Source organism: Camelina sativa, chromosome 17 (genome assembly GCF_000633955.1).
Source record: "Camelina sativa cultivar DH55 chromosome 17, Cs, whole genome shotgun sequence".
NCBI lineage: Eukaryota > Viridiplantae > Streptophyta > Magnoliopsida > Brassicales > Brassicaceae > Camelina > Camelina sativa.
The window spans coordinates 17,115,648-17,129,997 of NC_025701.1; the positions used below are offsets into that span (position 1 = coordinate 17,115,648).

The 14,350-nt window shown below is 32.0% G+C and overlaps 3 protein-coding genes across 3 annotated transcripts; 2 read left to right on the forward strand and 1 right to left on the reverse strand.

Annotated features, from left to right (window-relative positions):
• Positions 343-1,539, forward strand: LOC104759565 (F-box protein At1g30790-like). The gene has a single exon (XM_010482472.1). It carries the CDS (start codon positions 343-345, stop codon positions 1,537-1,539), a length of 1,197 nt encoding a protein of 398 aa, XP_010480774.1.
• On the reverse strand, positions 2,774-3,574 carry LOC104759566. Its single transcript, XM_010482473.1, has 3 exons — positions 3,548-3,574; positions 3,357-3,435; positions 2,774-3,252 (listed from the first exon to the last, which is right to left on the reverse strand). Exons 1-3 carry the CDS (start codon positions 3,572-3,574, stop codon positions 2,774-2,776), a joined length of 585 nt encoding a protein of 194 aa, XP_010480775.1.
• LOC104759567 (F-box protein At1g30790-like) lies at positions 6,031-7,177 on the forward strand. The gene is made up of 2 exons (XM_010482474.1): positions 6,031-6,256; positions 6,342-7,177. The coding sequence occupies exons 1-2, from the start codon at positions 6,031-6,033 to the stop codon at positions 7,175-7,177; spliced, it is 1,062 nt and encodes a 353-aa protein (XP_010480776.1).

The window sequence follows — 14,350 nt, forward strand, 5'->3', positions numbered from 1 at the left end:
TTTAAGAACTACATAAATGTTAGTCATTGAAGTTTCTCAGTGTTCTGCAACCCTAATCCTAAGTGCATGGATTTGAGTTTGCAACCTAATCCGAGCAGAACTATGGCAACAGTGATGATGTGAAGAGAAAGCCTGAATCACAAGCAAGCTACAAGAGATATGACGGTTTGGGCTTCCCACTCGGTTTGGGCTTGGACCAAGTAAAGCCTATTAAGCTGAGATATCTGGTGAAACAGAGAGCAAGTGGAGTTACTTATGTTGTGTCTTTATAATTTTCCCTCTGATCTCTTCTTTACAATTTACAAAACAAAACAAGTAGAAGATTCTAGGGCAGCCGTCATCATGAAACAACGCAAGGAGATAGATCATATCCCTCTTGATCTAACAGTGGAGATTCTCACCAGGTTGCCAGCCAAGTCTCTTATGAAGTTCAAATCCGTTTCTAAGTCGTGGTCTTCCATTATCCGTAGCCAAGTGTTCATCGATTCCTTCTACTCAATCTCCTCGACACGACCACGGTTTATAGTCGCTTTCACCAACGGTATATTCGCCAAGCGTGAGGAGAAGCGCTTGTTCTTCTTCTCGTCTTCACACGAGGGACATGAATCTTCTTTTTTAGTAACCAATCACCATATGACAATACCATGTTTAAGCGTTTGTAGCAACCCTGCGTCAAGGTGTGTTTCCGTCCGTGGCTTCATAGGCTGTTCACTTGTAGGTGGGTTCATGGTATGTAACCCTAGCACCAGACAAGTCATTGTCTTACCAAGCTTACCCTCACGCCGCGCTCCTGATATGAGAGGCAAATGTTTAGGGTACGATCCGGTGGATGATCAGTTCAAAGCTTTGTCACTCATTTCTTCTCGCATACCTAATAATGATAGTGTAGAGCACTTGGTGCTAACTCTAAAAGGTGATAAAAAAAAATATTCATGGAGGCAAATCAGAGGTAACAACAATGTTCCACCTTATTCCCCTCTAACTATGAAAGTATGCATCAACGGGGTTGTGTATTATGGTGGTTGGACTCCAAAAGTAAATATGAATCCAGTGATCGTTTGTTTTGATGTTAGATCAGAGAAGATAAATTTTATCAAAGCACCTAGGGATGTCGTAGGATGGTGGAATGATTCGATTTTGATGGAATACAAAGGGAAATTAGCTTCCATCGTAAGATACCCTTTGGCTTGTTTCCATAGTTTTGATTTGTGGGTGTTAGAAGACATGGAGAAACACGAATGGTCAAAACAAACATGTGAGATTCCATTTTCTCTGTGGGATTATGTTGGGGGTTTTCAGTTGTCTTTTCCAGGCACTAACAAGGTTGGGGAGATCATTCTAGCCCCAAAAATCTTGTCACGCTACCATCTTCAACCCTTCTACATTTTCTACTACCATGTAGAAACAAGCAACATTAGAAGAGTTAGGCTTGAAGGAATTGCTGATGATGAAAGTTTTAGGCACTGTTATGGAATTGGAAAAGATGTATGTAACGTCTATATATCACCAGAACATGTTGAAAATATTAGGTTTTTGTAAACATTTTTAATTCACGGATATGACCCTCTTTGTTTTTTCCTACTCAACATATTTGTGTTGATTTTTATGTACCAAACTAATTGGTTTGATACTATGGGATTTGCTCAAATTTATTTTTTCTAAACCCATAGTCTACTCTATAGTGATTAATTTTTATGATGGGTACAGAATCCTTGCTCAAAAATTATAAATGTCTTATTCTTCTTTTTGTTCTGTTTTTCTTTTAATTGTTAGATTAATTGGAACATTTTACGTTTTGCAATCAAAACATTCTTCCCTAGAGTATAGACGCAGCTGAGTGGTGTTTTTTTTAAGTTCACTCTCTGATCAGGACTTATTTGATAGTAGAATCTTTACAAATACTTGTTGGGATCTCTGCTAAGTTCACTCTCAATACGTAAGCACATGTCTCCTTCATATTCATGTACATATCATCAACAAAAGATTTATATAATATGCAGACAAATATAGTTCTTATTTTACCTTTTTAGGGTCTTCGATGACTAGAGTCTAGAGAGTAGAAATTTTTTTTGTTGGCATCACATATGCACTACCACTCGTTCGTATTACGACGACAAAGAAAAAGCATTTATGAAACGTACGTATTTCGGCATTTTGACCTGGTTGACTAGGAGGGCGGGCAGTGCGACTGCATATACGTATATAAGAAAAGGAGTACAAAAAAAAATTTGTAAGTTAAAAAGGTACAGGAAAAAAAAACTTTGTAAGCTAGAAAGGGGCAAAAAAAAAATTATAATCTAAAAAATACACAAAAAAAAACTTTGTAAGCTAAAAAGGAGCACAAAAAAAAAATTTGTAAGTTAAAGAGGCACACAAAAAACTTTGTAAGCTAGAAAGAGGCGCAAAAAAAAAAAGTTTATAAGCTAGAAAATGACACAAAAAAAAAATTATATGAACCAAAGAGATCTAAAAAAAATCAATAAGTTTTTCTATAGGTTAAGGGGCATTTTTTTTAGTTTGCCTAGAGACATCTAATATGTTTAAGCCGGCACTGCCTGGTTCGACTTGTTAGCAGACAGTGTCACATTGTTTATCTATTATAAAGTGTCCGCACATTGGTCCCAATACTCTCATAAATTATCTTTTATTAAAAAGGAAGAAAATGTTAAATACTGATATTATCTTGTGAATGTCTCCTAACACAAAATAGTATAGTTAAAAGAGACCCGGTTGAGTAAAGCCCTGAACTCAAGCTAGACCTTCTCTGGTACCTTCACTGCTTCTTTGGAACTTGTGGTTGTTGTGGTTGCATCACTTGTGAATAGGGCATCAACGGTTGCGGAGGCCACAACTGCGATGGACCATTCTGAAACTTTGATGGGACATGCCAGTTTCGGTTTCGCATCGGTAAAGGCTGTACAACCTTTGATTTACTGGTCAAACAGAATAGAAAAGAAAGTTTTTTTCGTAGCCCTCTCTTATTCTTCTGCTTCATCTTCTCTAGCAATTCACTTTCCATGGGTTTAGGATCATAACATGAACTAGCAGAGTCAGAAGAAGAAGAAGAAGAAGAAGAAGAAGTGCCATCTTCATCGTCGCTCTTTAGATCATCATCTTCAATCTGGTACTTAACTGAGAAGAGCTCTGTTTTCTTGCCACATTTATTAAGTTTACGAACCAGAGCCATAGGTTCAACGTTACCTGTGACTGTCATGAGTCCTTTTTTGCTGTTGTACTCCACTTCGTTTACACCTGTTTTCATTGAAAACTAAGTACTAAGAATTATCTCATGTTATAAGACTTATATATATGAGTCAAGAAGCACTTCAAAAGTAAGTTGGACTTTTTCTTATTACCAGAGATACTCTTCAACTTGATGCCTGCTCTTTTTTGGCAACCGGTGCAACACTTTAGATCGACTTTTAGTATGCAAGTCTGCAAGATTTACACAGCTAAATCATTAATTAGCAACTAAAGAGAGAGAGAGAGTGATAGATAGATAGATAGATAGATAGATTGAGAGATTGAGAGAGAGAGGAAGAAGTACCCGGACGGATTGGTTTGGGTCCGCCATTGTGAAGGAAGCTTGGTGAAAAGAAGAAGAAGAAGAAACCCTAAACTGAAACTCAATGGAGAAAAAGAAGATTTGTATTAATAGGCATCGTTAAATATTTTATATACAAAGGGAGAATCCATAAACTTTCCATAATTACCGAATTTTTACAATAACAAGTTAAGGTAATGATACATTTTATTGACTTTGATAGCTATTGTCGGTTTCCATATTCGAAAAATCTGGCAATTTCAAGACCTGCCTTCTCCATCCATATGTACCAAGTCAATTCAAACTCAGATGTGAGATATTTAAAAGTTCTCATTCTTGCATCATTTGTTTTGAACTGAAGCTAACAAGAAAAGTTTTGTTAAGTGACCTGATGACACTATTTAGCAGGAACGAGAGCCGGAGAATTAGCAAAGTGGCTTAATCGGGAAAGATGATTGGCAAAAAGATGAGAGTATCATATCTGATCCGGGAACAACAACGATGTATTATCCACCAGCAACATCATCAGCACGTCCTGGCCCAACCAACACCTGAGAGAAGCGAGGAGACAGGAGTGGGGACGGATCAACAAAATCAGGATGCATCACATTCACATGACATGGAGCAGTTCGAGGTCGGAACAGTTTAAGAAACGAAGAGAGTGAAAGTGAAGAAGAAGACGAAGCTCCAAGACGATCAAGACATGGAGAAGGAAAGAAGCGTCGGTGAGAGAGACTTACACAAAGCTATTTAATTCACCTCTCTCCCCCTCTATTTTTGATTCAAACATATTAGTATTACATTAGTGGCATAATATTCGTATTTTCAAGATATTTTGTACTATCAGACGACAAGAGTTGGAATACAACTCTCACGCACGCATCTTTAGTATTACTCTTTAAGGTTTATATGCCATTAGACTTTGGAGAAAGCACATTAGACCAAATAGTCTTCAACTGTACATAAACAAGTCACATCAACTATTTAGTTTTGCTAGTCTTTGATCATAAACAAGTCACATCAACTATATTTAGATTTGCTAGTATTTGATCTATAGACTAATATTGTATAAAATTTATCAATGAAAAGTGAAAACATTAAACAACAATATTAGACCGTAAACCAAGCCCAAATGGATTTGACATGAGAATTAGGTTGGACATCATAAATAAAATTATGTTTGACTACCTAATAATATTCACATCGATCGGGTGAAAATAATCCACGTAATCTTTGAAGATTTATCATGAACAGGAAAGAAAAAAAGGAATTGAACCCTCCCAAACGGCTGGGATTTAACCTAGTTTTATTTGTTTTTGTTTTCTCTCTTAAAGTTGTACTAGAATATGATCCGTGCTATAGCACAGATTAAAATTCTTTTTGTTTATATTGTAATTTTTATTGAAAATATCGTATATATGATTTTTTTTCTAAGTTTTTGTTTTTTAATAGGAGATTATGCCATGAAATCATATGATGAATATGACTTATGAAAATAATATCTATTTTGTAAAATCTATACCACATATTAAGTTGTGATAAAAAAATTTAAATTTTTATTTGTTAATTTTATTTTATTTGTTTAGTGTTTAAAATTATATAATGTATTTTAATTGTTAATTCTATGACTTAACCCATAGTATACTGCATATTAATTTTATGATCAAATATGTAACATATGTTTGTTAAAATCATCTTAACCGAGAAATCCTACCAAACAACATTATTCCAAACTTTAATTTAATCTGAGAGATCATATTTTTTGAAATTTAAAACGGTGCTCTAGCAAGAAATCTTTTTTTGATTTTTTTTATATTATAGTGACATTTTATTGATCTGTGCTATAACAAATCACGATTAAGTGTGATGAATTACCAAGATTTTATTCTTTTTTATGCTTTATAATATATTTTTATTATCTTTAATAAGTTTGTTAACAATGTAGTCTAGCAATAAAATCTGCCGAAAATAAATTTGGAATATTCTCTTTAAGATTTTTGAAAACAATGTGCTTCCAAAAATAAATTATTTTGGTTGCACCCACTATTTATCTTGTAATCAATTAATCTATCAATTTAAAATATTTTCTTTAAGATTTTTGGTAACCATTTAATCTATCAATTTGGAATATCCCCTTTAAAATTTTTGGAAACAATTATGGTTGTATCCACTATTTAACTGTAACAAATTAATTTATAACCTATTTGTAACCAACTTATTAAAATTATATAGTCTACAAAACAAAACAATGTTGTGTACTTCAATATTGTGTACTTCCGTTTTATTATAAAGGGTATTATTAAAGAACCAGTATAATACAACATAAGAAAACAACAATGAAAGGTTTGCTCCCCAGATCTTAAGTATAAACTCATTACTCATCAAAAAAAAAAAAAAAAAACTCCCTTTTGACATAACTCCTCTGCTCAGAACTTCCTTTGCCGAGTCGAATCTACAGTTTGTTTTTTGGTAGGCGGCTAGGCGCCATGAAACGCGAGAAGAGACAACGTATTGAGGCAAATCCCATCCCTCTTGACCTAGAGGAGGCTATACTCACTAGATTGCCTGCCAAGTCTCTTATGAAGTTTCTATGCGTGTCAAAGACGTGGTCTTCCATCATCCGAAACCAAAGGTTCGTCAATTCTTACTACGCTATGTCTTTTCAATCACTTTCTGCTGCGGTTCACAAGCCATGGTTAATGACTGGCGTTTGTTCGTCACTTCGTCTTCTCGTCTTCCTACGAGGATGAGAAATCTTCTTCTTTGGCAACCACTTTCCATATGACAATACCTTCAGTGTACTTGTCTAACGCCTCCTCCTGTCAATCTGTCCATGGCTTAATCGGGTGTATTAGCAGTTTTCCGTTCATTGTCTGTAACCCCAGCACCAACAAATTCACTACCCTACCATGTGCCGGGGCACGCACATCCTGGGGATACGATCCTGTTGGAGATCAATTCAAAGCATTGACCATGGTGTCTTATCCTCATCAGCCTCATGATTCTCTAGTGTACGAGGTTTTAACACTTGGAGGAGGAGAATCTTCATGGACACGCAATAGGTTTACCAGCCCGCCTCATTTCACTGTTACCAAATCAAAATGTATCAATGGGTTCGTGTATTATGCTGCTTGGACCCCAACCCGAACCAAAAGTCCGGTGATTGTGTGTTTTGATGTTAGATATGAGAGGCTGAGCTTTATCAAAGCGCCTATGGCTGTTGTTTGCTGGGAGGGTGAATCTATTCTCATAGAATACAAAGCCAAGCTAGCTTCCGTTGCAAGACATCCTCATGCTGATTTCCGTAGTTTTGATTTATGGATACTAGAAGATGTGACGACACATGATTGGTCCAAGCAAACATTTGAGCTTCCTTTCTCTTTGGGGATGGGTAGGAATATCACTTCCCCGGGCACTAACAAAGCTGGTGAAATCATTTTCGCACCAAAACGACTCTCAAATGATGTTCAACCATACTACATTTTTTACTACAATGTTGATAGAAAAGACATGAGAAGAGTTTGGCTACTAGGAATTGCTGACGATGAAGAGTTTAGGCGCCGTTACAGAATCACAGGGCAATGTTACGTCTCCATCTCACCCCAACACGTCGAAAGTATTGCCTCTCTATGATCTGTTTTATGTATCCTTTTCTCTAAGGATCTTGATTTTTTTTTTTTTGTTATAGTAGGATCTTGATTTAAGAGCTTGACAAACTTTAGTAGGACTCATGATTTGCATTTGCTGACATGTGAATGTTTAGCGTTGCTTATATTTTCAAGTGTTCTTTTCTAGTCTTATTTCTGGTGATTTTAGTATTGAACACAACTCTTTACTTGCTGTGGAAGATTCTGGCAAGTGGCAAGCAATGACCTAGTATTGATCCTGTCTTTGCAAAGAAGACCCCCAAAATAAAAATAAATAAAAAGATACCTTTGCGATTCCCTGTTGCATTTTCATGTTTCTCCTCTGTTTCACTCAGAGGCTCACCATATCTCCTCTAGTTTCTCCTTTGTGCTCTGTTTTTATTCTCTCTTGATAACAGAAGCACATCACTCGTAAGAACACAAATTAATAAACTACTAGTAAGAGAGAAATTTTTTTTTAAATCTTCTACATTAATATTTCGGATCACAAGGATACTTTGTTACAAACACAACACACACAGTGATTCTCTCCACTTGCTGCACTACACTCACTTATATAGTCTCTAATCATGACTTTCCACTAGACCATAATTCTAGGTACTTGACTCACTACTTCTACAAGCAATGTTATGCTACCTACTCTTACACTATAACAACTCTTAGTCTAAATTGATTAGACCATCCACAATGGTGGTCTCCTAACCAGAAATCTTTTATTTTAACATTTGTCAGCTTCTTATTAGTTACATATTCAAACAACAAACGAAAATTAATTAAAAAGTGCCATCTTCATCGTCGCTCTTTAGATCATCATCTTCAATCTGGTACTTAACCGAGAAGAGCTCTGTTTTTTTTGCCACATTTATTAAGTTTACGAACCAGAGCCGTAGGTTCTACGTCACCTCTGACTGTCATGAGCCCTTTTTCGCTGTTATACGCCACTTCGTTTACACCTGTTTTCATTGGAAACTAAAAGTATTAAGAATATTGTTCTTGTACAAACTCTCTTCATTCATCTCTTATAAAATAAAGAAATAAAATCTGGGAGTATTCATTATTATAAAATTAAAAACTTTAAATCATCTCATTTATAAACTTAAACCGATATGTAATTTCATTCTAATTATAAAATCTAAACTCTAACCATGTTATTTGTAAACCTAACATGGTTAGGAGTTGTAAAATATCTAAAGTCTAACCATCTTATTTGTAAACCCAAACCGACATATAATTTTGTTCTAACTGTAAAATCTAAACTCTAACTACCTCATTTGGTAAACCCAAACCGACATATAATTTCGTTCTAATTGAAAAAATCTAAACCCTAACCACCTCATTGTAAACCCAAAACGATATATAATTTCGTTCATTGTAAAATCTAAATCCTAACACTTCATTTGTAAACTCAAACAGACACATAATTGTTTTCATTGTAAAATCTAAACTCTAATCACCTTATTTTAAAACCAAACCGACACATAATTTTGTTATAATTTTAAAAATCTAAATCAAGCCAATATTTAATTTTCCTTAATTAAAAGTATACAGAATTGGTTTCTTTAATTTGTTTTGCCTTTTAATTTAATTTTGATTTATTTTTTAAATAAAATATTAGATAGAATATTCTGATTGGTTGAGAGGGGAGGGAATGGATTCAAAGGTTCACCCTAGAAGTGAAAAGTATTTTTCTTTGTACAATAGGCATCGTTAAATCTTTTGTAGACAAGGGAGAATCCATAAACTTTCCATAATTACCGAATTTTTACATTAACAAGTTAAGGTAATGATACATTTTACTGACTTTGATAGCTATTGTCGGTTTCCATATTCGAAAAATCTGGCAATTTCAAGACCTGCCTTCTCCATATGTACCAAGTATAAACTCAGATGGTGAGATATTTAAAAGTTCTCATTCTTGCATCATTTGATTTGAACTGAAGCTAACAAGAAAAGTTTTGTTAAGTGACCTGATGACACTATTTAGCAGGAATGAGAGTTGGAGCAATTAACTTAATCAAAAAATAAAATGTTGGGAAATGGTTCAACGAAGCTGAACCAAGGAACACGTTTAAATCAGTATGATCTACGGTGATATTCGTGTTTAATCAAAGAAAACATTGTTTTTTTTTTCAATACAATCAAAGTAATGAATCAGAAAAGAAATAAAATCAATAATTGCAGAAATTAGATTTGCTCGGTTTATCACATAAACCAAACCATATCAATTATAATATGTAATTTTTGTTAAAATCCTCTATCTATATTAATATTTTTGAAGTACATTTTGTGTTATGCCTTTTTAGTTTTGCTTATGTAAATTTTTATTTACAATATTAACCCTTCAAAAATAACATTTCACAGAAACTCAATTACTAAAACTTCTAAAATTGACCAACATTTATTACGTTTCTTGCCATAAAATCTTAACAACATCTATACATGTCGCGTTTTCCAAAAACAACTCTAACCATTAAAGTTTTAACCCATAAAATCTCTAAAATTATCTTTAGAGATGTTATAATCTCTTAAATTTAAATGATACAACCGATTTTCAAAGTATTTCTCTGTATCATATATTCGTATAACTATTTAAAGCGCACCAATACAAAATAACATTTATTTTAAGAGCTCACCGATCAAATGTTTAAACGGGTTAGAATTGAAATTAGTCTGATCTATGATTAGTTAAATAGAAATATTAATATCATTTGATACCTTCTAATTGTTTAGTTGCACTCAATAAACAACAATAATTTTTTTACTAAATTATATATGTTTTACGGGTTAGATCTAGGACGACCAAAAGTTTAATCACATAACTTTAATACTCGATAAAAACCGTAAAAAAAAAAATGTTATATATATAGATATAACACCAAAATACCTAATAATATAATTGAAATACTAAATTATAAATTATAAAAATTTAATATGAATATATATATATATATATATATTTCCCCGCGGTGTACCGCGTGTTAAAACCTACTATATTAATAGAAGCATTCTCAAGAAAATGTTGATGTGTCATCGTTAGAGAGCTCGAGACACCAATGAATTTATTGCTCTCATTTTTATAGATATTTACACATAATTGCTATTGAATGATTAAGGAATATTCCTTTTCAATTAATTAAAAATCAAATATTTTAATTTTAAAATTTATTTTAATCATTTTTTTACATACTTAATTATTAAAATATAACATTATTAGATCTAAAATATTTTCAAAACCCGAATTTATTCACCTATTAAAAAAACTGATAACTATTCACATATTTAAATTTTTCAAAATAAAATTATCACAATAATAGGCAATTGACTTATTTAAAACTATTGGTATAATATTTCACGTGTAAAACATATTCTTACACAAAAAAAAAATAATAAACCAAAAAAAAAATCTTATATAGATCGAAGAAAAGTGGATTATATATTTAGTTGATACATAGTAGTTTGATCTAAACATATTTTCACGGGTTATAAATTTTGTTTATACACAAAAAAAATTTACATCCTTGAAAATAATTTTACTCATAACACTAATTTTCTCTGTATAGATTTTTCTCGCACATAGAGCGGATTGTTACCTAGTTTGAATATTATTACATACCTTGAGTATTTGAATATAAATAAAATATTTTAAATTTGAATATTTTAATATATTTAGTGAAAAAATTGATTTGCTTTAAATGAGTGTATTGATAACATGTAATGTTAGGAAATAGTTCAACGGAACTAAACCAAGGAATACGTTTAAATCAGTATGATCTAGGGTGATATTCGTGTTCAATCAAATAAAACATCGAATTATTATTATTACTAGATTAGGACCCGCAGTACACCGCGAGACAAATTATTTATAATTAAAATATTTAAATTATAAGTTGTATTTATTGGTTAAATAATTATATAATAATTGTTAATTTTATAGTTTAAACTATATAATACCGTAATATAATTTATTTTTTACATAATATTTATTTAATCAATTTAATTAGATATATCTATTCTCTGATACCAATAGTGTTAACAAAATAATGAAATGATGTTTTACCCGTGTAACACCAAATTAATGATTTTTTCAATTTATATAAATATCGACAAAACCCGTCTCGCTATATAACCCCGTCCCAAGATATTTTAACTTGCATTATATCATCTTAATTTTTAATATTTATTTTTTTGTATTATAAATATTAGATTGAGTTGATATGTTATTTATTAAGATTATAACCATTTACATTTTATAAGATTGGCTCTTCTTATAAAGTTTAAATATTTATAATACTTAGAATTCTTAAAACGGTTGAGTATTTCTCATATTTGAAGTTTTGTAATAGTTTAAATATATTATTAATATTTTAAAGGTCTTCTAACTTTTTTAAAAGTTGAAATATTTATAATATTTAAACTTCTTATAAAGTTTAAATATTTATAATATTTGAAATTTCATAAGCTTTTAAATTGTATTAATATATTATAAAGTTTAACTTTCTAAAAAGATAAATATTTTTAATATTTATATGTTTTATAAAATATAAATATTTATAATATTTAATTTTATAAAAGTTTTAAATACTTATAATAGTTTTTTAAGTTTGAATGCCTGATATTTATAGCATTCCATGAACCGGAATAAACCAAATAAAAGTTTTAAAGTTTGAATGCCTGATAAATTAAGCTTTCTACTCATTTGTATTCTTAATCATTTTGGTCTCTTTTATAGTATGAATCTGAACTATTCCCTAGTTTTTTAGATGATGTGGGATATTGTACCCGTATTTTTTTATTCATCTATTGAGTAATATATGTCCGTTTAAATTTTTTTTTTTTACATCATATGTAAGAAAAAATTCACAATTTTTATTAACTAAATGTATTATAGAATAATTCATGATAATTTAAATATAAATTCAAATAAAATGAAAGAGAATCATATATTTATGTTTAAATGAGGTAGACAGAAATCCTTTTTTCAAAAATCTTACTTATGATTAATTTTAAAATTTTTGGTAACTAATATTAAAGTCAATTGCATTAAATACAAAATCTTTCCAACAAGTATTTTTGAGCAAAAAGTAATGCAAAAATACTAGTACAGTAAAACCTCTATAAATTAATAAGGTCGGGACCATGAAATTTTATTAATTTATAGAGGTTTTAATTTATGAAGAGATTTTCTTATTTTCATAATTTTAGAAATTTTATATTACAAAATAAGATACTTTTGTTATCATTCACACTTTTAAAGATTTTTTGAATTTATAATCTTAGTTATCGTAATAGGATGAATGTCAATTGTTTACTAGATTATCTAAGTAAAAATGATAAATGTTAGAAGTTTAGAGTTTAGAAGAAATTGCTACTACTATCTTTCATGGTAATGATGAAGTCGAAGAAGATATTACGTTATCTTTAAAACCAGTTACTAAAGAAACAATTATTGCATCTATGGATATTCACAATTTTTAGATGCGATTTGGAAAGATAACAGTAAAAAATATGAGAGATGAGCTCTAACAAGAATGCAAATTCAAAAATAGGCAAACAACAATAAAATCATATTTCACTAGATTTTTTTAGATAGGGAAACAATAATATAAATCATATCTCACTAGATTTTCTTAGATATATATGTACTATTATATATATATATTTAGTTTACTTGATTATTAATTTATGATATTGATGGGACCGTATTTTTACATAGAATTTCCAAAAAAATTATTATCTTATTATTTTATCGAAATGTGTCATTTTTTACACCGGCCCAACTCGGGACCGGAAGAATTTATTAATTTATAGCGAATATTAATTTAAAGAGTATTAATTTATAGAGGTTCTACTCTATAGATTATTATATTAATGGAATCAAAAATAATTAATCAGAAAAGAAATAAAATCAGTAATTGCAAAAAAATTAGATTCTCTCGGTTTATCACATAAATCAATTCCGGTTTGGTTTGGTTTATCATCCCCACCAATCTATATCATCTCTAAAGCTTGAGACTCGATTGAATCGATTCGATTGCCTGCGAAGTTTCCAGAAGAAGAAGGAAGACCCACCAAAAGAAAGCTCCTTTTTTGTTCCGAGTCGAAATCCAAAGGTTTTTGTTTGGGGAACTGCCATGAAACGCAAGGAGAAAGACAAGCTAGATCCGTGCATCCCTCATGACCTAGAGATTGAGATACTGACTAGATTGCCGGCGAAGTCTCTTATGAAGTTCCGATGCGTGTCAAAGATGTGGTCTTCCACCATCCGAAGCTAGATATTCGTCGATTCCTTCTCCGCCATGCGAGAATCGCGTTTCACAATCACTTTTACTAACAGTGCCAAGCGTCTCTTCATCTTCTCCACTTCATACGAGGAAGAGAAATCATCATCATCATCTTCTTCTTTGGTCGCCAATCTAGACATTACAATACCTTCTGTGTACATGGATTACGCCTCCAAGTGTCCTTCCATCAACGGCTTCGTCGCTTGTGGTACTAATAATCTTAATAACTTCGTTATATGTAATCCAGCCACAAAGCAAGTCGTTACCGTACCCACCATCTTCGGACCCCGCGCCTGTTTGGGATACTGATAAGCTTTGGAGCTTATCAGAATAGAAACGTAACCAGAAATAATGAGGGAGAGAGGTATTGCGTCGTTAATGGCGGAGAGGAGATAAGAGAAGAGATAAGAGAAGAGATTAGAGATAGAGAGAAGAGTAGAAGAAAGAGATTAGGAATTGTTTTGTTATTTATTCATTTGATGAAGAACCCTAAATCGGGCAACCAACTTAAATACAGACCCTCAATGTACCTTAAGACCAAAACGACACAGCAATAGCTTAAGTGAATTACACAGTAAACCTTCTCCCTGAGATAGAGGCTCTCACACACTTGCCTACCTATGTCTTCTTTCGGTAAACTCTTCACCAAAGCTCCAACCTTCCTTGCCTTTGCCCTCAGCTTCCTCTTCATCCATTCACTCCAGATTCTTAACCTATCAATACTCCGGTCCTGAAGAGCCAACTTGTCTTCAAGTTGGGATCTCGTAGTTACCTTTGTTGAGCTACATTCTCTACCACTTGTTCCTTCTACTTGAATAACCACCGTAATGTTCTTCATGTTCTCGCAATGTTTTGGTCTTAAGGGAGATCCATCTGAC

What these genes read in the sequence shown, in the direction of transcription:
- LOC104759565 (XM_010482472.1), top strand. Translation starts at nt 343, where the DNA reads ATGAAACAACGCAAGGAGATAGATCATATCCCTCTTGATCTAACAGTG.
- LOC104759566 (XM_010482473.1), bottom strand. Translation starts at nt 3,574, where the DNA reads ATGGCGGACCCAAACCAATCCGTCCGG. An exon ending in ACCCAAACCAATCCGTCCGG is followed by an intron (nt 3,436 to 3,547) that starts GTACTTCTTCCT and finishes TAAATCTTGCAG; the next exon opens with ACTTGCATACTAAAAGTCGA. An exon ending in CAAGTTGAAGAGTATCTCTG is followed by an intron (nt 3,253 to 3,356) that starts GTAATAAGAAAA and finishes CAATGAAAACAG; the next exon opens with GTGTAAACGAAGTGGAGTAC.
- LOC104759567 (XM_010482474.1), top strand. Translation starts at nt 6,031, where the DNA reads ATGAAACGCGAGAAGAGACAACGTATTGAGGCAAATCCCATCCCTCTT. An exon ending in ATGGTTAATGACTGGCGTTT is followed by an intron (nt 6,257 to 6,341) that starts GTTCGTCACTTC and finishes CAATACCTTCAG; the next exon opens with TGTACTTGTCTAACGCCTCC.